General features: G+C 33.7%; 1 protein-coding gene and 1 non-coding gene across 2 annotated transcripts in view; both read left to right on the forward strand.

Moving 5' to 3' along the window:
- SNTG1 (syntrophin gamma 1) overlaps positions 1-27,233 on the forward strand; it is a 782,410-nt gene that overhangs the window by 671,404 nt on the left and 83,773 nt on the right. Inside the window, exon 16 of the mRNA XM_045845038.1 lies at positions 513-584. Within this exon, the coding sequence (XP_045700994.1) occupies positions 513-584 (72 nt within the window). The remainder of the gene's footprint in view (positions 1-512; positions 585-27,233) is intronic.
- LOC123822882 lies at positions 22,579-22,680 on the forward strand. Its single transcript, XR_006786445.1, has one exon. It is a non-coding gene; the product is annotated as a U6 spliceosomal RNA (small nuclear RNA).

A 27,233-nucleotide genomic window follows, 5' to 3' on the forward strand; every position in this document is an offset into this window, starting at 1 on the left:
TCAAAGCTGAGGGGGCAGGGGTCGATGTCCATCACCCCTTCATTTCCACAGCCCCCTGAGTCTCTTCCCTGGGGTCTCCACGTGATCATGCCTGTCTCAGATGATTTCCCCCTTGGGGAATCTTATCCATCATTGGCTAACTGATAAAGTATTGGGGGCCAGGCAAGGAGCAGAAGCAGTGCTCCTGCCAGGGAAATAAGTTTGTCTCCTTAGTAGCTCCTGGTCTGGAGGTCTCTCACTCAGCCTTAGCCACAGGGGGTTGTAGCTTCCTGAGACTAGGCAGGGCAGACCACAACATTTGCTGAAAGAGGAAGAGAAATGATGATAAAACTTCGAAGAGGGGAAACCACAAAACTCTGCATGGACTTTTATGAGTGTAGCTTCACAACTGAGAGACTATATAGTACATGTGATGGGTTCCCTTATGCACCATAGTATATAAATCACATGAAAGTGGAATAAGAGCTATCTTAGATAAAACAAATAACATATTAGTTTCTCATCTTTTAAAGGTGACAACGTGGGATTGGACTCGAGCAGAGAGAACATTTTCAGTTTATGAGATTATGTGCAAGATTCTCAAGGTATGACTAATAAGAAGTAAATATTGTAATGGTTTTTTCCTTAGCAAACAGTTCTGAGGTCGTAAGTAACTGTTCATGGCTCTAGGGTCATAAGTAACTCTTGAGAAGAAATGATGAATGAATATAAGAGAAAATACAAGATAAATACAGATAAAAGGTTTTATATATACATATATATGGCAGAGAAATGTGTTGGTACCCTTACAGTGGCTCACATAATTGTTAAGCAGATTCTGTAGTCCTTCAGTCTGGGGAAGGAATAAAGGGCCATGTGATAGAAATCCACTGAGGAAGAAGGAGAAAGTTAAATTTGAAATTGCTGAATTTAAACCTTAATTATTATCATAGTTTTCTGCTGAATAAAGTACAGGGTAAAAAGATTTGGATAAAACTTGGTTTAGAAAATATAGAAAATATAAAAGTATATTTAAAGAAAGGTTGGTTTTTCTTTTTAATTCTCGGTTAGGTTATCATTCTGAGTATGCAAAACAATATACAATGTTTAATAAATTATATGTCTGTGCTATACATAAAATTGTTGAGATAGATAATCATCAAGAATTCTTTAAAATTCCAAATGGTTTCTCTAGTCATTTTTATTAATTAAAAATGGTAATATTTTATAGGACCTTAATAATAATCTATATTCAATTTGTACTCTAGGGTCTGTGGGCTTGGAAGTACTAGAGATCGATTATTATTCCTTGTTAGAGTTGATCTCATTTGTGTAATCAAGGAGAACTAAGTTCCTTGTATTTTATGTCAATTCTTTCCCTTCCAGTCAAAGATTCAGTAAAGTAGAAAACGCTGGAACATTTGAAACATAATTAAATGTATCAAATGTGTCTGAAGGCAGAGACAAAGAAAAATGATTACCTCAAAAGTGTTCATAATTTTTCCCTGTAGAAAAAACTCTAGATTAAATTTGACATTTGCACTAACACAGAGCTAAATAAAAATATAGGTTATTGCTTGCTCATCACTGTGCATGGATTTAGCTGTAGTGTGGGACTAATGGTGGAAGAACAATTTTGCCATACTTGAATTTATTGTTAGTAAAAAAGCTCTGGAAACTTCTAAAAGATGTACAAGTATCTGACGAAAAAAGAGACCTCATTGAACTCCAGTTATCTGAAATAATTCCAAAATGGCTAATAAAATAGCTTTCTAATTGAATTGTTAGCAAGAAAAAAAAAGAAACACTAGTGTAATTAGAAAGAAAGAATAAAGAAAGACAGAAGGGAGGGAGGAAGGAATGGAGGGAAAAAGAGAACCCTGGAGAGAGGAAAAATAGAGAGAGAGAGAAACCCAGAAACTACCCTAACAAATCAGTGATTTTTATCCATCCCCTTATCATACTTAAATATAACTTTTCATACAATAATATAACTTTCATGTCTAATATGTATTTCTATATTCTTATTTAAATTTATTTTCAAACACTAAGTAACTAGTGTGATCTTTGTAAACTTCTACTTAAAAAAAAAGGTTTGAAACATTTAAAACATTTACATTTTAAAACATGTAAAGACACAGTACTTTAAATAAGGACAATTTTAAAGGAGACAATAGGAATGATTTCTGCTTCCTATAAACACTTATTTTTTTATTTTTTGCAAAATTAAGATTATATGGCTTATAATCTGATTTTATGTAAAAAGTATTTTTAATTTAAAATCTAGAATAATATTCTTCTAAAAGTACTGTGGTTTCTTTTCTAGAAGTTGTTATCTGTCCAATTATTTGCCCATATTTATTTAGTAGTTTAGATACTTCCTCACTCTATCAGACATATCTAAACAATCATTTTTTATATTTAATAGGTAAACCTTGATTATTACTATATATCAGGTAATCTGCTAGACATTTGTTATGGCTGGAAAGAAAAGGCAGACAAAATGTGTACTGTCATTGACCTTACTTTTTATTAGGGTGACAGTGAGTTTCAGTAAATATAAGAGAACAAAAAATAGAAGTAAAGAATTGAACTTTGCCCACAGACTATTATTATATAACCTTCAAGTAATTTCCTTTAATATAAATTCCAAGGTTAGGAATTTTGGGGTGGAAAATATTTTAATATACTGATAATGTTTATATATCTAGATTGCCTTCAGAAAAATCCATACCAGTATATATTACGATCATGAGTATCTGGAAGTGCCTAAATATATGCATTCCACTGAAATTAAAATCAGAGTAGTTCTCATTTCATTTTCCTATATAAAATTTGCCTTAAGCTTATTAATTGCTTTAGAAAGTATTTACATAGGTTAATGAGTGCTGGAGATAAATATTTTTGACATTGAATAAGACATCAGTCTACTCTCACTTATATGTAAATAAGAAATGTTTCTACTATTATTTAATAAAACACTATTATTCTATGCTTTATGGATTTACAGTTGACATACAGAATTATGCATTGAAGATTTTCTTTCCGAAAAGAGTATTTTATATAGCATGAAAACAGAGGAGTAGATATAAAACACAGTGCTAGATGAACTGTTTTCCCACATGCATATCAGTTCCCAGAGGATCTTTAATCTGATAAATCTAGTCTCAGATATTTGGGTTTGGGTGGCAAATCTCAAATGGAGCTTCTAATAACCAGCCAACTACCACTGTGAAGTAGAAGTTTCCTTCAAGTTGTGTGAGTTGTAGACTTCTTTCTCCAGAGAAGGATGCTTTAAATAAAGCAAATTTAAAAGCACAATTAGGTAATCTGGATCATAGAATATCTCACCTGGAACTACTAATTGGGAAAACCCTCTATAATAACAAAAATGAAGAAATAATCATTATACAGTAAATACAGCTCATATATATATATATATATATATATATATCAGTTATTGGTCTAAGCCTTATGTAATAATCTATTTAACCATTACAACACTGTTATGAGGAAGTTATTATTCCTATTTTGCATATATGAATACTGAGGCAAAAAGTTTAAGTAAATAGCTCAAGAAAATATAACTAGTAAATGTCAGAGCTAAGGATTTAAATCTTGCAATCCAGCTAAAAAATATGTGCTTTTACACATTATACTATATTGCCCCTTTCTGTTTCACACTACAAGCATTCATAGATTGAAAGATGAGAATAAGAAACTTGGCCTGGTACTGATAAGAGATAATCCTTTTATAAAAAGATATGACAATATCCTTTGTAAATGTATTAGTGTAAACTTTACTTTCTTCATATTTTCAATGAGGCTAATTAAGCATGCATAGCTTATTGTAAAGATTCATTAATTAATTTGTGAATGATTTTTCTTTATTGATTCATATTATAAATGTTTATTAAATATTCTCCAGGTGCCAAACACTCCGCTAGGTATTAGAGATTCAATACATCTGTATGGGGAGCTTAAGCTAACAAAAAGCCTAGCAGTAAAGGAATTTAGGAAAGGCATTGTGGAGCAGGCCTTAAATAAACTTAAAATCTAAATGATTGAAGGATACAACAGATGAAGGTGTGTTTGGGTTGGGGATGGAGTTTAGTGAGTGGGAAAGAGAAAAAAAGCTTTCTGGGCATAGGATGCCATGTGTAAACTTGCCAAGGTGTACAAAGAAGTGTGCATTTAAACAAAAATAAAATGTTCATCTTGGCTATAGATTGCTTAGGTATAAGGTTTGTGTTAATGTTTGTGTGGGGGAACACTGTTAGAAGAAAATAATAAGGAATATGAACCTTATCTGAAGAAATAAAGAGATCCACTGAAGTATTTCAAGCATGAGGAGTGACAGAGATTGCCTTTTTAAAAAAGGTCTGCTAGGTCCAATGTGAGATGTGACTGGAGGGGTCATAGAGGGGCATACCAGGGGCTGCTGCAAAGATACTGGTCAGAGATGATATGTTCAAAACAAAGCTGGAGAAGTGTGGGGAAGAGGAGAGGGACTTGAGCAGACGATTACGTAAAGGCCCATGGTCAGTCACCACACACATTTCTACAGAGGCCAGCACTATGACACTGCTTTTGTTTTCCTGCTTACCTGAGATCTAACTTTCTAACATGTCACTAGAGCTGAATGTAATTGGAAAAAGACACATTATGTTTTGAACTCTAGGCTAAACTTCAAAAAGCCTTTAATTCTGTCTCATAGTCATGCTATATTTTAAAAGTCCATCCTCTTCCCTAATGTACCAACACCTATGTTAAACTTACTTTCATTTTATAAAAATTAATATATACTTCTCACTGTTACTCTTAGGTGATGATTTTATTTTCTACTAATAAACTAACACAGCACTGCAAATATCCATTGTAGCCCTGTCCTGATAGATGACCCCTTGCTCTCACCATTGTAATAGATCTTGTCCACTCTGACATGCCAGAGACATCAACATTTTTATCCTGGCAACCTTCAGTGCATAGGTTATGCCCAAACCTCATCCCAGAGTTCTAATATTCAATAGTATGCACAGCTATGTACTGACATGTCAAATAGAAATTTAAGATGTTAAACATCTAAAATTTATGACTGAAGAATTAGAGAAGAATATGAAACAACGTGAAGGCTAGAGAAGAAAGAAAGGAAACTAAAATTTTGTTAATTTTTACAGAACCTAAAAGAAGGAGGGACAGTCAACAGATATCTTATATACGATAGAAAAGCCCATTCTCTCTAGACAATAAACTGATAGCACACTAAGTCTCAGCATTGGGTACACTTACTATTAGAAGCTTTTGGGTGCCAATCAGGAGGGATGCATCCAGATGTTGGGAAACCTATCATTTTTTTAAAATATTGAAGCCTAATTAGATTTCTTAAATTTGCAAAATTAGAAATATAAAATTATTCTCAAAAGTGAATATTTAGAATGAGAAAAAAATTACAGTACCAAATAATTTTAAAAGTGGACAAGTACCACAAAATTGTTAAATTTATAAAAAGCTCATTGCATTTTTAATCATTGTATAACACAACTTTATAGTATCTTATGCCCCTATGTTTTGGGGGAGCTGTGTATTCTTTGATCATTTCTTCAAATGATTGACATGAAATATTTAAAGTGATGAAAAGCAGCACTCTACAACCAAAACTACTCTATTCATAAATGCTATAATTTAAAATTAAATGAGAAGTAAAGAGATTTTCAGAAAAGAAAAATCTAAAGGAGTTTATTACCAGTAATCCAGTATTACAAAAAAATGTAAAAGGGTCTTTAAAAGAGGAGAACAAAGAGAATCATAGATATAAAATATGAAATGGTAATAAATACAAATTTATCATAATAACTTTAAATATAAGTCACTTTAAATGCTCCAGTCACAAGACATGGGGTAGCTGAATGGATAGGAAAATAAGGCCCACATATATACTGTCTACAAGAGAATCACATTGGATGGAAGATACACACAAATTAAAATAAAAGGATGATAAAAGAAATGTCATGCAATTGGAAATAAAGCTGCTGTATCAATATTTATGTCAGACAAATAGACTTTAAAACAAGGCTATAATGAGACAAATAAGTACATTATAATAAGTAGGTCCATCCAACAAGAAGATATAATGCTTCTAAATATTTATGCACCTAACATAAGAACACCTAAATATGTAAAGCAAATCTTGGACATAGAAGGAGAGATTGGCAATAATGCAGTCAGAGTAGTGGATTTTAAAAGCTGTCAACATCAATAGATACATCAATCAAAAAAATCAACACAGAAACAACAGCCTTAAATGATCCACTAAACAGGGTGGATTTAATTCATATTTTCAGAGAAGTTCACCCCAAGGCAGAAGAATATAGATTCTTTTCATGTTTGCATGGAACATTCTCTAGGATAGACCACACATTAGCGCAAAAAACAGGTCTCAATGAATATAAAAAGACTTGAGTCATATCAAGTATTTTCTCCAACCATAATTGTATGAAACATGGAATCAATTAAAAGGAAAAAAAACTAAAAAACATAAACACATGAAAAGTTAAAAAAACATGTTACTAAATAATAAATGAGTGAACAATGAGACTAAGGAAGAAATCAATAGTTACCTTGAGACAAGTGCAAATAAAAATCCAGTAACACAAAATTTATGGGATATAGCAAAAAAAGTGCTAATAAGGAAATTCATAAAAATCCAATCCCATCTCAAAAATCAAGAAAAATCTCAAATAAACAATCTAATGTTACACTTACAGGAACTAGAAAGAAAAAACAAACAAAGCCCAAAATGAGTTCAAGGGAAAAAATAATCAAGATCAGAGTGGAAATACATGAAACAGTGTTACAAAATAACACAAAAGATTAATGAAACAAACTTGGTTCTTTGAATAGATAAACAAGATTAATAAAGTTTTAACCAGACTCATCAGGAAAGAAAAGAGACCCAAATAAAATCAGAAATAAAAAAAGGAGAAGTAACAACAGACACCTCACAAATACAAAGGATTATAAGAAAATATTAGAAACAGCTATATACTAGCAAACTGGGTAATCTGGAAAAAATGGATAAACTCTTAGAAACACACAATCCTCCAAAACTAAATCAAGAAGAAAAAGAAAATCTGTACAGACCAATTATAACTAATGAAATAGAAGTGGTAATAATAATAAAAAAAAAACTCATAGCAAACAAAAGCCCTAGACCAGATAGCTTCACAGGTGATTTTTCCCACACATTCAAGAGTAACAAGTCCTGTTAAGAATGTGGAGAAAGGCAAACCCTTTTGTCCTGTTGGTTGGAATGCAGACTGGAGCAGCCACAGTGGAAAGCAGTATGGAGATCTCAAAAAATTAAAAATGGGTATGCTTTTTGACCCAGCTAATCCACTTCTGGGAATATATCCAAAGGAACCCAAAACATTAATTTGAAAGAACATAAGCACCCCTATGTCCATTGCAAGGCTACTTACAAACACCAAGATATGGAAGCAGCCCAAGTGTCCATCAGTACATGAGTGGATAAGACAACTATGGGACATTTACACAGTGGGATACTACACAGCCATAAAAAAAAGAAGAAAAATTTACCTTTTGCAACAGTGTGGATAACATTATGCTAAGTGAAATAAGCCAGTCAGAGAAAGACATGCCATATGGTTTCATTCATATGTCTATGAATTCATATGTATAATGAACTGAACTAACAAGGAAAATGGGAACAGACTCATAGATGGAGAACAGCTGACAGGGGGAGGTTAGTGGGTGGAGGGATTGAGCAAAAAGGAAAAAGGACTCATGGACATGGACAAGAGTGGTGATTGCTGGGGGTAGGTGGTATAAGGGAACTATATGATAATGGAAAAACACATTCAAGATTAAATAAAAATATATAAAACAAAAAAGACAATAATTTTATGAATCAATAATTTTATGAATAGATTTCAGAAATCATGAACATTATTTACAAAAGAAAAAAGCAAACAAAATATAACCAGTTATTGAAATTAAGAACAATCTAACAATAGTCAGAAGGGAGGGAGGATAGGACAGTGGAGAAAAAGGTTTTCAGGGATTACTATAAAGGCCACATGGACAATACCAGGGCGGAGGGTGGAAGCAAGGGAGGGAGGAGGGTTCAGAGGGAGTGGGAAGAAAATACAGACAACTGTAAGTGAAGAACAATAAAATAATTTTAAAAAGAAATTATGCACAATTATTAAAATATTTGATAAATATATTCACACATGATATAAAAAATACAATGCAAATGATATCACATAAAAATAAGAATGACAGAAATGTGTGTCACTCCTTAAAAACAAACAAAAATGATTAGAAACCTCCAGTCTGAAAACAAAGCAGGAAGAGTGCTAAAGTATGATGCCTCTGAAATTCCTAGAGCATAACTAGATCAATAAAACAAATATTTTTAAGATGTAATTATTCTATTACTTTACTTTGACAAATTATTTTTTCTTTTGCCTTTTTCCCCTATTGCCTTCATTTTAATAACAGTTTTTAATTATTTTGTATTTGAGCAAAATTTTAATCAGAATTGTCTTAAAGTGTTCCTAATGGCAGGTTTCCCTTTGCCATGATTCACTGCATGTACTCTACATCAGGCAGGGCTTATTTTTCTCTTGTTTGTTTTACAGATTTTTTATTTAGAAAATCCTGAAGTGCAATGATTATTATTACAATCAGGCAATGAAAATTTGCATGTAAATAACAAAGATTAATTTCTAAAATCATTTGATAATTGCCAGTGTGAATCACCATCAATTTTAATCCCATAATTTTGCATGCAGTTTTCATGAACAAGAACATTAAGATATTGACCCACAAAACCACCATACAATAATCAAAACAAGGAATTTGGCATTGCATATTGTTGTCCTCCTGTTCTTCTGACTCTACTCATGATTCACTAGTTCAGAATCATCTGATGCATGAAGTTGTCAGGTCTCTTTAGTTGCCTTCAGTCGTCGGAGCAGCACCTGGATCTTTCTCTACTCTAATGACCTTGATCCTATTAAAGAATACAGGTCAATTATTTTATAGATTCTGTCTTACCTGGGTTTGTCATACAGAATGTTAGACTAGATTACATTACATCACACTAAAGTAGATTAGATCACTTTAATTTTCTCCATTATGACATTAAATTAGATTGAATGTTTGCTCCTCAGACCAGATATTTTTCTTATTGTGATATTATACTATAGTTTTATCAGACATGAATGTTTTTGGTTTGTTCTCTTAGTAAACTTTTCACTTTGATCAACCTGTTTAAGTCTATGCTGCCATTCTTGTCTCTGTAAAAATACATTTTAAGTTTTTAATATAGTAAGTACTATATAGGGAGGTACTTTGAAGCTGAAGTATGTGTTCAGCTCTTTGTATTTCCACTTATTAGCATTTAAAAAATATACTTATTGTTTCCTATTTTAATCACAGGATTATAACTCATTACTATCATTTTTAAACAATCATCACCAAGGATATGTTTATTGACTGAGGGGGGAGAGAGTGAGATAGAGAGACAGACAGACAGACATTGATGTGAGAAACATCAATTGGTTGTCTCCCATATATGCCCCAATTAGGAATCAAACCTGCAACCTAGGGACGTGTCCTGACTGGGTATTGAACCCCCAGCTTTCTGTGGAACAAGACAATGCTCCAACCACTGAACCACTCATCCAGGATCATTACTGTCATTTTTTATTTTGAAGATCAGTTTGTGTGAGATTTACCTGTGGATGTCCTTGAAGATGGCTTGTGTTTTTTGACAGGTCTCCATTTTTTAGCACTTTGTTATTTACTGGGACAATAAAATAATGTACTTTTTGCTACAATCTAGCCATCAACATTTTTTACTACTGAATTCTAGCTTCTTATAAGTGAAGAATGATATTAAGAAAGTGACAGGTGAGTGCTGGGTGTGTTTTTTGCTCTTGGGAACTCTGTCATCCCAGATATCAGCAGGAGGCTGCTTATCTAAATGTGCACATATGTACACATACACACACTTTGTATAAATATGTGCAAACACATCTATATTTACTTCTGTAGCCATTATATATAAATATAAATTACACATAATACATGTAGAAAATAATTGCATACTAATATTTCTAATTATACTCCAGAACTACAGTGTTCTAGTCTCCTTCCATAATTGCAACATTTATCACTGACAGTGAAAAAATTAGGTTCACATATTTTGTTCCCCATAACACATTTAATTAGTTGATCAATCCCTCTCACTATCTCCTACCAACAAATACCCGAAAGACCTCTCACTTCATCAAACTACACATGCTATTTTGGTATTTTTTATGAAATTGATTTTAGAAAAATACTGCTCTTACTACCTTGGGCACTATGTATATTTATCAAGAATTTAAGTTGAGCCCTGGCTGGCGTGGCTCAGTGGATTGAGCTCGGGCTGTGAACCAAAGCATCACAGGTTCGATTCCCAGTCAGGGCACATGCCTGGGTTGCAGGCCATGACCCCCAGCAGCCGCACATTGATGTTTCTCTCTCTTTCTCTTTCTCCCTCCCTTCCCTCTCTAAAAATAAATAATTTTTTTTAAAAAAAAGAATTTAAGTTGAATACATATAATATTCTGAAAAGCAGTTTCCTAAAAATTAAAGTATTTATATATAGTATATCTTTTTATACATTTCTTTTTTTATTTTTCAATTACAATTTACTTTAAATAAATTTTCTATTGATTTTGGGTGTACAATATAGTGGTAGACAATCATATACTTTACAAAGTGTTCCCCAAGATATTTTCAATACATATCAGACACCATACATAGTTGTTGCAATATTATTGACCATATTCCCTATGGGGTACTTTTCATAACCATGAAAATTTATTTATTCAGGTTCTCTGCTCATTTTTTAACTTGATTTTTTCTGAGTATGTGCCTTTTTGTTGAGTAGTATGAGTTCTTTATAAATTTTGGCTATTAGCCCTTTATCATTGGTGAACACGTTCTCCCATTCAGTAGGTTGTCCTTTCATTTTGTTGATAGTTTCCTTTGCTGTGCAAAAACTTTTTAGTTTGATGTAGACCCATTTTTTTTTGCTTTTTGTTATGTGTCTTGGTCCAAGTAGATAAATCATAAAATATATTGCTAAGAAAAATGTCAGAGATTTTATTGCTTATGTTTTCTTCTAGTAGTTTCATGGTTTTGAGTCTTATATTTAAGTTCTTAATTAATTTTGAATTTAGTTTACTTTCATTTTCTAATGTATCAGCCCAATTTTTCCCAGCACCATTTATTGAATAATGACTATCTTATTGTGTATTCTTGCCTCCTCTCTCAAATGTGAATTGACCATATAGGGTTGGGTTTATTTCTAGGCTTTCTATTCTGTTCCATTGAGATATATGTCTGGTTTAATGTCAGGACCATGCTGTTTTGATTCCTGTGGCCTTGTAGTATAGTTTGATGTCAGGTAGTATGATACCTTCAACTTTGTTCTACTTTCTCAAGATTGCTGATGTTATTTGGGGTCTTTTGTGGTTTCATAATTTTTGCATTATTTTTTGTAGTTCAGTGAACTATACCATTACTATTTTGATTGGAATTGTGTTGACTTTATAGATTGCTTTTTGTAGTATGGACATTTCATTGATTTTAATTCTTCCTATCCAAGGACACAGTATATGCTTTCATTTATTTGTATTTTCTTCAATTTTTTCCACAGTATCATAATCTTCTGAGTAAAAGTCCTTTCCTTGTTGGTTAAATTTGTTCCAAGGTATTTTATTGTGGTAATTATAAGTGGGATTTTATTATTTCTCCTTTCTCATAGTTCATTTATGGCAAATAAAAGTCATCTGATTTGTGAATATTAATTGTATATCCTACTCATTACTGACTTTTTTTAAGATTTTATTTATTTTTAGAGAGGGTAAGGGAGAAAGAGAGAGAGAGAAACATCAATGTTTCCACACATTGGCAAATGTTTCCTCCAGAAGCAAGGTGTGGTTGCCTCTGGAGTGCCCCTGCTGAGGACCTGGCCCATGAACCAGTGACCTTTGGTTTCACAGGCCAGTGCTCAATCCACTGAGCAACACCAGCCAGGGCATTACTGAATTTATTTATCAGTTCTAATAGCCTTTTGGCAGGAATTTTTAGGGTTCTTAATATATAGTATTATATCACCTGGCAAACATTCAATAGCAAGAGTTTTACCTCTTCCTTTCCATTTTGTGAGCACCTACTTGTTAAATTACATTTTTCTTAATTTTTTTGATTTTTAATTGTATTTTCCCATTACCAGTTACTGCCCTTATAATCCCTCCAATCATGACACTTTTGTCCATGTCCATGAGTCCTTTTTCCTTTTTGCTCAATCTCGCCACCCCCTAACCTCCCACCCACCCCATAAGCTGTCATCCTTCTCTCCATTTTCTCCATTATGAATTTGTTTCCATTTTCCTTGTTAGTTCAGTTTGTTCATTAAATTCCACATATGAATGAAATGATATATTTGTCTTTCCTTAACTGGCTTTGCATGTCTTCTTTAGATAAGTATCTATTCAGGTCCTCAGCACATTTTTTATTTGGGTTTATTTTTTGGTGTTGAGCTTTGTAAGTACTTTATAAATTTTTAATATTAACCCATTGTAAGATGTATCAGCAAATACATTCTCCCATTCTATGGGTTGTCTTTTTATTTGTTGATGATTTTCTTTGCTGGGCAGAATCTTTTCAGTTTGATATATTCCCATTTGTTTATTTTTTCTTTTGTTTCCATTGCCTATTGAGATGTATTTGATAAAATATTGCTAAGAAAAATGTCCAAGTTTTCTCTGCCTATGATTTTTCCTAGGATCTTTATGGTTTCAGGTCTAACATTTAAGTCTTTGATCCATTTTTAATTTATTCTCCTGTGTGGTATAAGAAGGTGGTCTAGTTTCATTTTTCTGCATGTATCTCTCCACCACCATTTACTGATAAACTGCCTTAAACCATTGTATGTGTATGCTTTCTCTGTTGAATATTAATTAACTATGATGGCATGAGTTTATTTGTGGACTCTATATTTGTTCCATTGATTAATGTGTCTGTTTTTTTATGCCAACACAATGTTCTTTTGATTACTATGGCCTCATAGTATAGTTTGATTTTACGTAGTGTGATTCCTCCAATTATATCCTTTTTGAGGATTGCTATTGCTTTGTAGGGGCCTTTTGTGAAATATTTCGTCTATGTTTGTGAAATATGTCATTGGATTCTTGATAGGAATTGCATTAAATCTATAGATTCCTAGGGTAGTATGAATATTTTAATGATGTTCATTCTTCCTATCCATGAACATGGTATGTGTTTCCACTTATTTGTATCTTCTTCAGTTTCTTTCTTCAGTGTCTTATAATTTTTCAAGTACAGGTCTTTTAATCCTTGCTTAGGTTTATTTGTAAGTATTTTATTATTTTTGCAGCAATTGCAAATGGGTTTGTTTTCTTAATTTCCCTTTCTGTTATTCATTATTGGCATGAAAAATGCAGCTGGTTTCTGGATATTAATTTTGTATCCTGCTGCTTTGCTGAATTCATTTCTCAGTTCTAGTAATTTCTTGGTGGAATCTTTGGGTTTCTCTATGTATGGTATCATGTCCTCTGCAAATAATAACAGTTTTACTTCTTCCTTTCCAATTTATGTCTTTTATTTCTTCTTGTCTGATTATTGTGGCTAGAAATTCTAGTACTTTGTTGAATAAGAGAGGATGTCTTGTTCCTGATCTTAAGGGGAACCCTTATAGTTTTTGCCCACTGAACATGATGCTGGCAGTGGGATTGTCACATATGGCCTAGCATAATGGCATATATGTCATTATGCTTAGGTACATTCCCCATATTCCCACTTTACTGAGAGTTTGTATCATAAATGTGTGCTGGATTTTATCCAAAGTTTTTCTGAATTTTCTGATTTTACCTGAAGCTTTTTCTGATATGAACATATGGTTTTTATCCTTCATTTTTTATGTGGTGAATCACATTTATTGATTTGCAAATGTTTTACCAACCTTTCATTCATGGAATGAATCTCATTCATCATGGTGTATGATCTTTTTTATGCATTGCTGTATTCAGTTTGCTAATATTTTGTTGAAGATTTTAGCATTTATATTTACCAGGGATATTTGCCTATAATTTTCTTTCTTTGTAGTGTCTTTACCTGGTTTTTTAAGGATAAAGCTGGCCTTGTGAAATGAGTTTGGCAACCTTCCCTCCTCTTGAATTTTATGAAAGAGAAGGACTAGTGTTAGTTTTTAATATGTTTGCCATACAGTCCAGGGCTTTTGTTTGTTGCAAGTTTTTTGATTACTACTTTAATTTCACTTGGTGTAATGTCTGCTCAGACTCTCTGATTCTTCCTGATTTTGTTTTGGAACATTCTAGAAACTAAACTATTTCATCCAGATTGTCCAGTTTATTGGTATAGTTGTTCATAATATTTTCTTACAACCCTTTGTATTTCTTTGGTGTTGGTTGTTATTTCTCCTCTTTCATTTCTGATTTTATTTATTTGGGTCCTTTCACTTTTTTCTTGATGAATCAGATTAAAATTTTTCCATGTTGTTTCTCTTTTCAGTAAAACTACTCTTGGACTCATTACTCTGTTGTATCATTTTTTTAGACTCTATTTTGTTTATTTGTGGTATGATCTTTATTATTTCCTTCCTTCTACTCACTTTGTATTTTGTTTGTTATTCTTCTTCAAGTTCCTTCAAGTGTGAAGTTAGATTATTTATATTAGCTTTTTCATGTGTGTTGTTTTTTTTTTTTTTTAGATAGACCTGTAATGTTATTAATTTCCCTCTTAGGATTGCTTTCCCAGTGTCCCACAGATTTTGGATTGTCGTGCCCTCATTTTCATTTGTTTTAAGGTATTGTTTCATTTCTTCCTTGATCTCATTGTTTATCCATTAATTGTTTAATAAATGTTCTTTAGCTTCTATGTCTTTGCATGTTTTTCAGTGTTTTTCTTGTGATTGATTTCTGGTTCCATAGCATTTTGGTCAGAAAAGATGCTTGATATAATTTCAATCTTCTTAAATTTATTGACACTTGTTTTGTGTCCTAACATGCAGTCTTGTCCTAAAAAACATTCCATGTGTTCTTGAAAAGTATGAATATTCTGCTGCTTTGGGATGAAATGCTCTGAAGATATTGATTAATCCATTTGATCTGGTGTGTCATTTAAGGACACTGTCTTCTTGTTGATTTTCTGTCTGGAAGATCTATCCATTGAATTAAATGGGGTATAAAAATTCCCAACTGTGACTGTATTTCTGTAGATCTCTCCCTTTGTGTCTATCAGAGTTACTTCACATATTTAGGTGCTTCTATGTTGGGTGAACAAATGTTAACTAAGATTATGTCCTCTTGTTGGATTATCTCCTTTATCATCATGCAGTGTCTTTGTCTCTTACCATAGCCTTGATTTTAAAGTCTATTTTGTCAGATATAGGTACTGCTATCCTAGCTTTTTTTCCCTTTCCATTGCTTGAAATATCTAATTCCATCCCTTTACTTTTAGTCTGTGTGTACCTTTCCATCTGAGATGGATCTCTTGAATGCAGCATATGTATAGGTTTTGTGTTCTTGTCCATTCAGCTACACTATATCTTTGGGTTGGAACATTTAAGCCATTTAAATTTAAGGTGATTATCGAGAGATACCTATTTAGTGTCATTTTATTCTTAAACTATTTTCCTCTGTTTTTTTTTAATTGTTCTTCTTTCTTTTTCTTAAAGCAAGCCTTTTAACATTTGTTGCAGTATCGGTTTGATGTTCACAAACTTTAACTTTCTTGTCTGAGAAGCTCCTATTTCTCCTTCAATTTTAAATGATAGCTTTGCTGGGTTAAGTAGCCTTGGTTGTAGGTTCTTAGTTTTCATCACCTTGACTATTTCATTCCATTCCCTTCTGTTCTGAAATAGTTCTGTTTAGAAATCAGATGACAGCCTAATTGGTGGTCCTGTAACAGAACTAATTGCTTTCCTCTTGTGGCTTTTAGGATTCACTCCTTGTCTTCTAGCCTTGTCTTTTTAATTATGATGTGTCTCGGTGTAGGCCTCTATGGGTCTGACTTATTTGAGACTCTCTGAATTTCCTGGATGTATATATCTCTTTCTTTCACCAGATTAGGGAAGTTTTTGGTAATTATTTCTTGTAATATGTTCTTGATCCCCTGCTTGCTCTCTTCTCCTTCTGATACTCCCATGCTGCAGATGTTGTTATGCTTCATGTTTTCTAAAATATTTCTAAGCTCTCCTCATTTTAAAAAAAATTGTTTTCCTTTTTGCTTCTCTGCTTGTTTTTTTTTTCTACCTTGCCTTCCAAATCACTCATTTGATCCTCTGCTTTGTCTCACCTACTGTTTATTCCTTCCAGTGTATAACATACTTCAAATATTGCATTCTTTATTTCTGACTGGTCCATTTTATGGTCCTGTGTTTTTTTTCATGCTATTGAGTATACTTATAATCATTACTCAAAGCTCTTTATTTGATAAATCTCTTGCTTCCATTACCTTTAATTCTTCCTCTGGAGAATTTTCTTGTTCTTTCATTTGCATTCTGTTTCTTTGTCTTCCCATTTTGGCAGCTTCTTTGTATATTCATCTTTAATTGTTAAACTTATCAATGATATAGCCTCTAGCTATAATCAAAAGCCGTGTTTAAATACCACAGGGTGGGACTGAGTAATTCCTGACAGATCTTGAAATATCTGTTAAGAACTTCAGCTGCCTCCCGTGGGAGCCCAGCCAGCCTCCTCGTGCTTCTTCTGCACTCCCTACCACCCTTGTTGGGGTGAAGTGGTTTCTTCTGTCTCTCCTTGGTTATAAGGCTTCTCTCCAGCTAGTGTTCACTTGGTTATTCAGAATTATTTATCTATAATTTAGTTGTAATTCCAGACTGGTCCTGGAAAGAGGTTCATGTAGCTTCCACTTACTCCTCTGACTTCTTGGATCCTCCAGCACCCTTATGTTCATCCTGTTTGTCTTTTTCATAATAAAATCACAACCTTACAATGTTTTCATGAACCTTCTAAATGAAATCAAGGTCCTTATTTAAACCATGCTAGTATCTCTTAGCAATGGGATGTACTAATAAAATGATTCACTCCTGTTTTTAAGAACTTAATATACAAGATATCTAATCTTGTTTTTCAAATAAACCTTAAACTTACCTCTGTATTTTCTGATATATAATTTTGATAGGTCATTCTTTCCCCAGCTAAGTAGGTCTAAGAGCACTATATTTATAAATTATTACAACTTCATGTTGCAGAAATCTATTCCCTTTCAAACTGAATTAGAATACCATTCTGAAAATAAGCAGTAGGGAGCATTTCTGTTTTAAATCTTAACATTCTAAATTGCTCTGGTGATTTCAATAAAATGTTACAGTATATCTTTCTTACATATTCCAACTGAAATTTATATAATATTGATGAATTATGAATAAATTGAAAACTTTTAAAGCATTTGAAATGAATATTATCTTCTATAATAATTTTCCATTCAGTAAAATTTTGAATGGGTAGTGAGAACATATCCTCTGTATATGGAGAAAGTTAGAAAATTGGTTTTCTCACTCAAATCAATTGTGCTAATCTCAAGGATTCACCTTTTAAGAATGGAGTTATTTGTAATCCTTTATTAAGTTTAAATTCCTTCAACAGAAGTTTAGGTTTTTTATAATTTTTCTTAACTTAATACTTTTGGATTTCTACTTCCATAAGTGTTCTGTTTGCAAATTTACTGTTGTTTGAAATCTTAAATTTGTTTTGACTTCTGCAACTTTATATTATTTTTAAAGTAAAAATATAGTTTTAATACCGTAGGAATCAGGTATCAGCCTCTTTTGAAACCTTTAAAAAACATTTCAGAAAAGTGTTGAAATGTCCTTCAAATTTATTTAGATTGTCTGTTTTTTAAAAAATTATGTTGTAGCATAGTTCACTTGAAGTACCAGTATTCAATCACATAATTTAAGTATTATTAATAAAGCTATATTGTTGCTGTTGCACATTTTCATTGATGATTTTTTCTTGCTATTTTGTAATTGTTTTTTTAGCATATCAATTTCTATGAATAATGATTTTTCTTATAGGGACTTAGCGACATGTACTGAACACTGTCTACATTTTGTTACTTGCATTTGCATATTTAATAGAGTTGACTAGATCAAGCCTCCTGCTCAACGTCTCACTCTAAAAAGCAGAAAAAGTTAAGATTAGAGGTTCTTTGCCTGGTAACTACTTAACTGCTGTGTACAGGAACATGTAAGGCACAGACTTTCTGGACCATGCTGCTCTCTGTCCTTACTAACCTGCATTTTTAAAGTATGGTTTTATAAGTCTGTGATGTTTACATTAAAGATGTCAAGACATTTATATTATTAGAAATCAGTTGTGGAATAGTTCAAGTTTTATGGTTTTCAAGACATACATGAACCTGATATATTAAATTGAATTTTTGCATTTAGATTTCAGTGTGTGTTTGCTTTTTTCTTCTTTTAGCCTGGCAGCTTTAAAATTATATGTCACAGCTATCAGAGAAAAGGAGTCTTTTTTTCTTTTTTTTAAGTATATATTTTCTATTGTTGTTCAAGTATAGTTGTCTCCCTTTTCACTCCACCATGGCCATCCCCCCATCCCACCAATCTCACCTCCCACCTTAAAACCTACCCCCTTTGGCTTTATCCATGTGTCTTTGATCAATTCTAATTTTTTTCTTGTTTAAATCATTTTTATTGTTATTCTATTAGATATTGTATTACAGTTGTCCCAGCTTTTCCCCCTTTGCCCTCCTCTACCCATCCCACTGCCTACTCTCATAGTCAATTCCCACACTATTGTCTATGTCCGTGGGTCATCCATACATGTTCTTTGTCTAGTCCTTCCTCCTTCTTTCCACCATTATCTCCCTCTCTCCTTCCCTCTGGTCACTTTCAGTCAATTCCAAGTGCCCATGCCTGTGGTTCTATTTTCAATTAACACACTTTTATAAAAAAATAAGATTATGATCATTTATATTCACCTTTCAGATTATATCAATCAATGGTTGCATTATGTCAAAATTTACCTTGTTCCTAATTTAAAAAAAAACTTATTGAGAAGATTTATTATAGTATTTCAATTTATTGTGGCCAACAAAGAGTAATTAAGAAGGAAATGATGAACTCTTGTGACATGTTTTCCTTTCCAAAGTGTGTGTTTGTGTGTGTTTTGCATTTTGTGCTGTGTAGATATTATGATGTTTTGTAAATAATAGCTAACTTTTTGATATGTGTTTCATAAAATTGTTGAGTAAAATTCAATTTTGTTTTAGCATCACTATAAAAATTTTTCATTGTCTTACTTCATCATTGTTTTCTCTAAACAACAGCCAATGGACTTAATAGAACTAAGGCAGTTCTTAGGAATAGATTTATGGTTACTTTTATTTCAATAGATAATTTTACTACAGGACTTTTATTTTTATTTGCCTCACATTTATTCATACTTCAGCCATTTATTATATACTAAGTATTATAATTGTGTTTCTGTATGCCATATTAACATGATTACCAGATTACTTGGTTGACAGAAAGATTAGTGACATGTTAATACTATGAATCTGAATTAGACTGTCCATGCTTGACTTCTGACCCCAGTTTGGACCTATAAATTCCCAACAATATATCATTGATAAATTATTTATCTTTATTTCAAATCCTTACCTATAAATCAGGAGTTATAAATATAGTTATCTTCTAAGGTTAGTGGTATAAAAAAGTATATTAACAAAGGACATTTAGTAGACATTAAATAACTGTTAGTGATTTCTATCTCTAAATTTCTCCTGAAATGTGTGGCATCCTGAACTGGTATTACATCCACCAAAGCAGCTCCTTTAATTTTATTCATTATAGTTTCAATGCCCATTTTATGAATGATAAGACTTTCTGAGAAATGTGAAAACCTAGATATGTTTTACCTTAGTCCCTTATTTAAATGAAATATCCCTTTCATCATTGGAATCAGAAGACAGTCTTATGAACAACAGTTAGATATTAAGAGAAGAATGTCAGGTCTCGGTGATGCCCTGGAATTTTATTATTTTTGTAACTCTTGAAGGTTACTATTCTATGGGTGTGGTATCAGTCCCTTTACAGCCACTCACTTTATATAAAGAAATAAGGAGTGTCCTAGATATTAGAGGTATCTGTAATTCACCAACATATTTCTTAGCAACCACATCTTATGTAGAAGTCTATCTGGGCATTGAGGGACCTATGTGACATGGACTCCTTGGGGCTGGAAATATAACCTGTGGGGGACTCCATCCCGAAGTGTCCACTGGAGTCACATGTAAAATGAGGCTGTGAATGCAAGATCTACTTGGAGAGAAAAGGCTGGCTAATCTCTCAGAGGAGAAGAACCCTAAGGTCTGTTTTTCTGAGCCTTTTATTGAGAACAAAATGTGCAGGGGTATACAGTATATATACATAGCTTATTGATCAGTTTTAGAGGGCTACAGTTAATGCAAAACAGACGTTTACAGATAACAATAGAAGGAACACAGAGATCAGCCTCAGGTTAGGGTATATTAGATATACTTGTGGGGGAGCTTTGCCCTCATAGCTTCCCACCCAGCATGGATGAAAATAAGTCTAGCAAGACATGATCTGGTTGGGGAGGAAAGGTGGCTGATTGCTCAAAGGAAAAGGGCCTGGAACCTGTTCCTTAAAGGGCTTTTATTGGGTTTAATTTGCATAGGAATATGGGGTGTATATGTAAAGCTCATCAATCATTGTCAGGCAGAAATGATTAAACAATAGATAACATCCAAAGAACTCTGAGGGCTTATTCTGAGTCAGGGTCAGATAGTTAAAGGGCCATAAAACTTTGGGGAACAAACTCACTCCATGCTTGGACTCTTATCATTTAAAATGAGGGACCCTGATCATTTAAATTGAGTTAGCAAAGCAGGTTTCATAGGATTTTATGTATTCTTTCTTAGGCCTGATCATCCCAGGGAACCTGCCCTTTCTAGAACAGAGCCACACCCACCTCCAGCATTGTTTCAGGTTTAAGGCATTGTTTCAGGCTTAAATCAGGCAGGGGAAGTAAGGCAGGCAAGAGATTAGGAGACTTCTGGCAGATAGAATGAGGACTCAGGCTTGTCAAAATTGAAGGTTGAGGGTCCATCACCCCCTTTTTCAATAGCCCTCCAAGTCCTTCCCTGAGGGCCCCTTCATGACCATACCTATCTTAGGTCATCCCTTCTTTGAGGAATGTTACCTATGGTTTACTAACCAGTCATCTGCCTGGGGCCAAACAGGGTGAAGAGAAAGGGGGCAGAGGCAGTGCCCCTACAAGGAAGATAAGCTTTGTCTCCTAAGTGGCTTATGATCCCAAGGTCTTCTATTTAGCCTTAGCCACTGAGGGGTTACAGTTTCTGAAACCAGGCAGGGTGGTTCCCAATACATGCAGATACCAAATGGTCTTTAAGGCAGACCTCAGGAAGGAGTCTTCTTTCCTATCTAGAATTTAAACACCTGGTTATTCATTATCAGGGCTGTAGCAGAGCAAGCTTCAGTGGATACAATGCATTCTTTAGGCCATATTTCCTATGGGAACCCTTGGTGTTAGCATTCTGTCACACCTGCCTCCCAGTATTCCTAGCATTCTGGTGAACACTTACAGGCCCTTATTCAAGCTCTGGCTTGCATGGGGCTGCAATTCCCAATACCAAATAAAGTGGCCCCCAACAATAACTCTAGTCAGTTGACCCCCAGGGTGCTACTTTTTCTCCACTGCATTTAATTAGGAAAATTCTTTTGAGGGTAGTAATCAACTGCATCATTTGCAATTCCTATAACTCATTGCTCCATCTGCTTAACCTGTATAACAGTGGGGAAACAAGGATAGGCATGTAGTGCAGATAGTTTCTTCAAAAGGGGCATTGTTGAATATAAATTTGAGGGTTTATTTCTGGGCTCTCTATTCTGTTCCACTGATCTATGTGTCTATTTTTATGCCAATACTAGGCTGTTTTGATTACTATAGCCTTATAGTACAGTTTGATATTAGGTAGATGATTCACCCACCTTTGTTCTTTCTCACAATCTCTGTTGCTATGTGGGACCTTTCATTAGAGGGTGGAGATATTGAGCAAAAAGGAAAAATGACTTGTGGACATGGACAACAGTGTGGTGACTGGTGGGGGGAGAGGGTGTAGGGGGACTAAAAGGTGATATAAAAATACAATAAAAAACTTAAAAATGGGTGTTGTCTACAATTTGTAATTTCATTTTAAAGACTTGCTTAATATAACATAACTTTTAAATATAACAATTCAAACAGTATGACTCATATTGTATTTTCCTCTTGTTCTCACAGAATTTGCAAATCATATCAGGAATCTTTGTATAATACAGTTTTTATGGACTTTAGCTTTTTGATTTAGGGACTAAAGGGTGATGATTTTGTAGTTGGTCAACACAAGAGTGTAAAATATTGTGAATATCATCAAAGCACTAACATTAATAGATTCATACATTCACTTGGGCAGTACATATACTAAAATTAAAAAAAAATACAGAGATTAGCATTGCCCCTGCATAAAGATGGCATGTGAAAGTAAAAGATTAATTTTGTCTTTTTGGACTATGACGTGCTATCCTTATTATGTATCATTTTTCAGGTTTTGCATGGAGAGGATCTAAGCTTGCACATACTGCAATGAGTGAGGGAAAGCACTACAGACTAGACACAGAGAACAGCAGTCACTCTGCCTACACCTTCAGCCAACCAGCTTCCCAGCCACCTCCCCCTCTCTCTTTTGTCTTCCTTTGTTCATAACCCTTCAGTTTGACCTAAGACCCTCAAGTGTAGCATCCTGGGTCCCTGGTGACTTGAAAGCATTGTTCTGTGACCTAGAAGTGAGACAGAAGGTGACATCAGAGCCAGGTATGAGCTTACAGCTCCAGCCCAGGTTAGTCCCATCAACAGTAAATGACTTGCAGGTGGACAGACTATCTGCATTGACATTTCATCAGAATGACCCTAGGGACAATATGTGCAAACACAACATGATAGAATTAAACAAATACTTAAACTTCCTTTTATCCAGTTTGTCTCCTCCCCTATATTTCTGTTCTCTGGAGAAATGCTTGCAAATAAACAAAATCCATAACTGTTACCAGATTGGTCACCTGGCCCTGATTAGTGCCTAATAGATTAGGTCTGCTAGGGCCACAGAAGCAGGTTTCAGCAAAATATTCACTAGTTTTCCAGGTGTGCTTTTTCAGGGTCATGTTCTCTACTGATTGGTCAGTGCCAGAATCAGAGGTGTCTGTCATTAGGCACTTCAGCTGGCCCTGGAATCACCCACCTGGTTTTGCTGCTTTTCTGCGCCTGGAGCTGAAATACATCTGAGGCCTAGCTGTTATCTCTAGGAAGGTGAGTTACATCTGGCTGTAAATTGCTCATCCAATTTGTTCAGCTATCTGCCTATGTCCCTACTTCACTTGTCCTGGCTTACTGACTTTCTTTCAATAACCATCTAAACAAAAAAATAAATTAACATTGACTATCCTTGTTAACTGAGCTGATCATTTGAGAGCTAATATAATAAATACTATGTAACAGATCAAATATGGGCACTAACTTTCATCAAATTTGATTGCAGAAATAAAAACTTATTTTGGACAGAATTATACCTGCATGCCTTGTATTTATATTAAGTCAAGATTATTGACATAGAAACATAAACTGATACAATGAATACTAAAGGACATATATCTTTTCACATGTCAGGAATGGAAAAGAATTGCATACAAAAGGAAAGAGGAATGTGTCTTATTCCAGATATTTAATGGCTCTGAGCTATACCATAATCAATTATTTTCAGAATGTATTTCTTAAAGGTATTCATATTAAAACATATTTCATTAGTATATATGTACATATGCCACATTTTATATATTATATTTTAAAATTATACATTGTTATATGTACTTATGACAACACTATTTTTATATGTGAAAGGGAATTTATTATTGATATGTATTTTGACGGTTTTACTATTATGTAGAAAAGTGAAAGAGCAAAACCAAAGGTTCCTCAGAATGATCCGGTATGTTAATAGTCCTTTATGGAAACTCACTAGTTAGAATTTTTCCAGACCAATTGCCAATAATATTGCTTTAAATGACATTTATATACCAATAACTGTGAATTCATTCAGAGTTGTCTCTTAATTACAAATGAATGCATTTATTACTTTCTAGATGCCTTTGCATGGATATCTAATAGATTTCCAAACTTAACATGCCCTCCCACAATCCAAATGCCCACCCCAGTTAATGACCATCTTAACTTTCCACTTGCTTGCTTCCAAGACCGTGGGGTCAATTTCAAGTCTCTCTCTCTCATACACTTGCATGCTGTATCAGCAAAAGTATATCCCAAACTACAGCTGTGAACTAGTTAGGTGACCTCATAGTTCAACTGCATTAGTCTAATTGTTTTTCTCCTATTTTTATGCCTAACCATTGCCCCCCACTAGCTTTCAATTTCACTCAAGTAGATTTCAAAGTCTTCAAGGCAAGTACAGGACACTATAAGATCTCTACCATACCACCCTCCTCATGCTTTCCCATCTTCCCTAGTCTTCTGCTACCTGCCCACTAATTCACTGCAATTTCATCATTATGTTTTGGCACACATAAGCCTTGAGTTCTTTAATTTGTTGCCATCCTTCCCAATCATCTAAATGGTTTACTCTTTCACTTCATGCTACTCCTCAAATGGGACCTCCTTAAAGAGCCCTTTTCTGAGCATTCTGTTGGAATGACAAAGGCCCTGGAGACTGGACTCCTGAAAGCTTATAACAGGCTTTATCACCGGATGACATGTTATGATTAAACAATTTTTTTTTGTTTATTCTGTGAACTGTCTCATCCCCAATCAAACAAAATCTCCATGAGGCAGAGATGTTGTCTGTTTTGTTCAGTGATAAGTGTCTACACTAGAACAGTGCCTGGCATATATCAGGCATGCAATACTTTTTTGGTTGACATAAATTGAATACCTACTATAGGCAAAGGGTAAAATGGTTTCTGACATAGTAATGGGGGTATGCTATCTTGAACTCTGCTGGAAATATTTCCACAGTTAAAAGTTACTGTATTTGTAAAAGAAGTAACAAGAACAACAACAAAATAGATAGCATCTGATAGGACTGTGATGATTCTTAGGAGACAAAATCAAAAGCCAAGCCAAAGATTTTATCATTTATATTCATGAGTGGTAATTGAACTTTTGGGACCCAAATCTTCCCCTTTATCTGATAAAATGTTCAAGATTAATTGTATACATTTTATGAACAATTTGCTAGCCAGATACTACTTCCCACTATGATCTGCACTTTTTTATCTCCCTGGGCATAGCACTGATAAAGTATAGCAGGGTATATAAATAAAACTGTACTTTTAGGTGACACGAGTGATTCACTTTATATCTCATGTTGGTCAGAGCCATATAGGTCCATTCTGGCTGACTGATGGCTTTTACTACTTGAGGGATTAGGAAAAAGTTGGATAGATTGCAGTGAAGAGATACTAAAATAACCCCAGCCAGGTAGCTCAGTTGGTTAGAGCATCTCCTTGATGTGCCAGGGTTGCAGGTTCTATTACTGGTCAGACCACATGCATATAAGAATCCACCAATGAATACATAAATAGGTAGAACAAAAATTTGATCTCTATCACTCCCTTCCTCTCTCAAATAAATAAATAAATAAATAAATAAAAAGATAGCTAAAACAGCACCAATGTAGAGAGGTAAAGTAATGTGCTTGATTTGGTTTTATAAATAGAAACTTGAAAGGTATGCTTACAACTGTTCTCAAAGCTATAAAGGGTTACTTTTTAAGAAGTGATGCTCCTAATGTTTTAAATCACATGTCTACAAAAATTAAAAACAAAAACTGTAAACTGCAGTGTGAGACATTCAGTTTTCAAAAAAAGAAGATTGAAGAATAGTTTTCATATACTGAGTACTAAAGGGTAGAAATTAGAATTTCATTCTTTGGAGATATTTAGAAGCAGGATTGTTTCAATTAGCTTTTGAAGGCAGGACTGAATGACCAGCAACACTTCCTACTGTTTATAACCCTATGAATGACCACATGTATAGTGAGAAGTAGTACATTTTTCCCACTGGAAAGCCCTTTTTCCAGAAAACAATAAACTCTTCCAGTAAATTTTTAAGTATGGATTTCAAAGGGTTTTTTTTTTTAGTGTAATGTACTTATCCTCAGAAGTAAAATATTAGAATTGCAATCTGGAAGATGTGACTCATAACTATTAATTAAAACTGTTACTCTCAACAGGTAATTTTGTAAGTCATTCATTTTAATATTATAAGAAATTAAATTTTGTTTTGTGTGTCTCCTTTACTTTTTTCTTTCCAGTAATGCTAATTTATATCAGTAAAGCTCCTGTTTGTTTTAATAATGAAACAAACATCTTAGAGAAAATCCTGATATCAGTCAAAATAATAATGAAAACCACCCTGGCTGGGTGGCTCAGTTGGTTAGAGCTTGTCCCATACACCAAAATGTTGCGGGTTCTATTCCTGGTTAGAGCACAAACCTAGATTACAATTTGTTCATAGATTGTGGTGCGTACTAGAGACAACTGATTGATGTCTCTCTACCCCTCTCTTTCCTTCTCCCTCTCCCTCTAAAAGCAATAAACATATCTTCGGGTGAGGAATAAAAATAAGATAATAATGAAAATTTATTCAAGTATATTAAATAAGAAATGACTACAAATCAATGCCAGGATAAAAGTTTTATTTTGATTATATGATATTGTTTATAAACTTTTAAAAAACAATTATTACGTAAAAAAGCATTCTTCCTTTGAAGGTGAATAGCACTCTTCCATATGAGCTGCTAGTTGTCTTCACTGAAACTCTTTTTTTTTTCTTTTCTAAATCTTGTGGGAAGCTAAATCAAACACATATTAAGCCAAGGAAGGAGCTTAAACTATGCTGGTGGATAGATTTAAACAAGGAGATTGTTATGGATTCTGTAACTGAGGAGGCTGTTGAAAGGACAGGAAGTCCGTTGGGGTCATTATCCCCTACCTAACAGAGTCACAAAAAATAATGTTGGTTTTGCTCTAAGATATCAGTTAATGCATT

Source organism: Phyllostomus hastatus, unplaced genomic scaffold, assembly GCF_019186645.2.
Source record: "Phyllostomus hastatus isolate PE091 unplaced genomic scaffold, TTU_PhHast_1.1 phas_contig_449, whole genome shotgun sequence".
In the NCBI taxonomy this organism is placed as follows: Eukaryota; Metazoa; Chordata; class Mammalia; order Chiroptera; family Phyllostomidae; genus Phyllostomus; species Phyllostomus hastatus.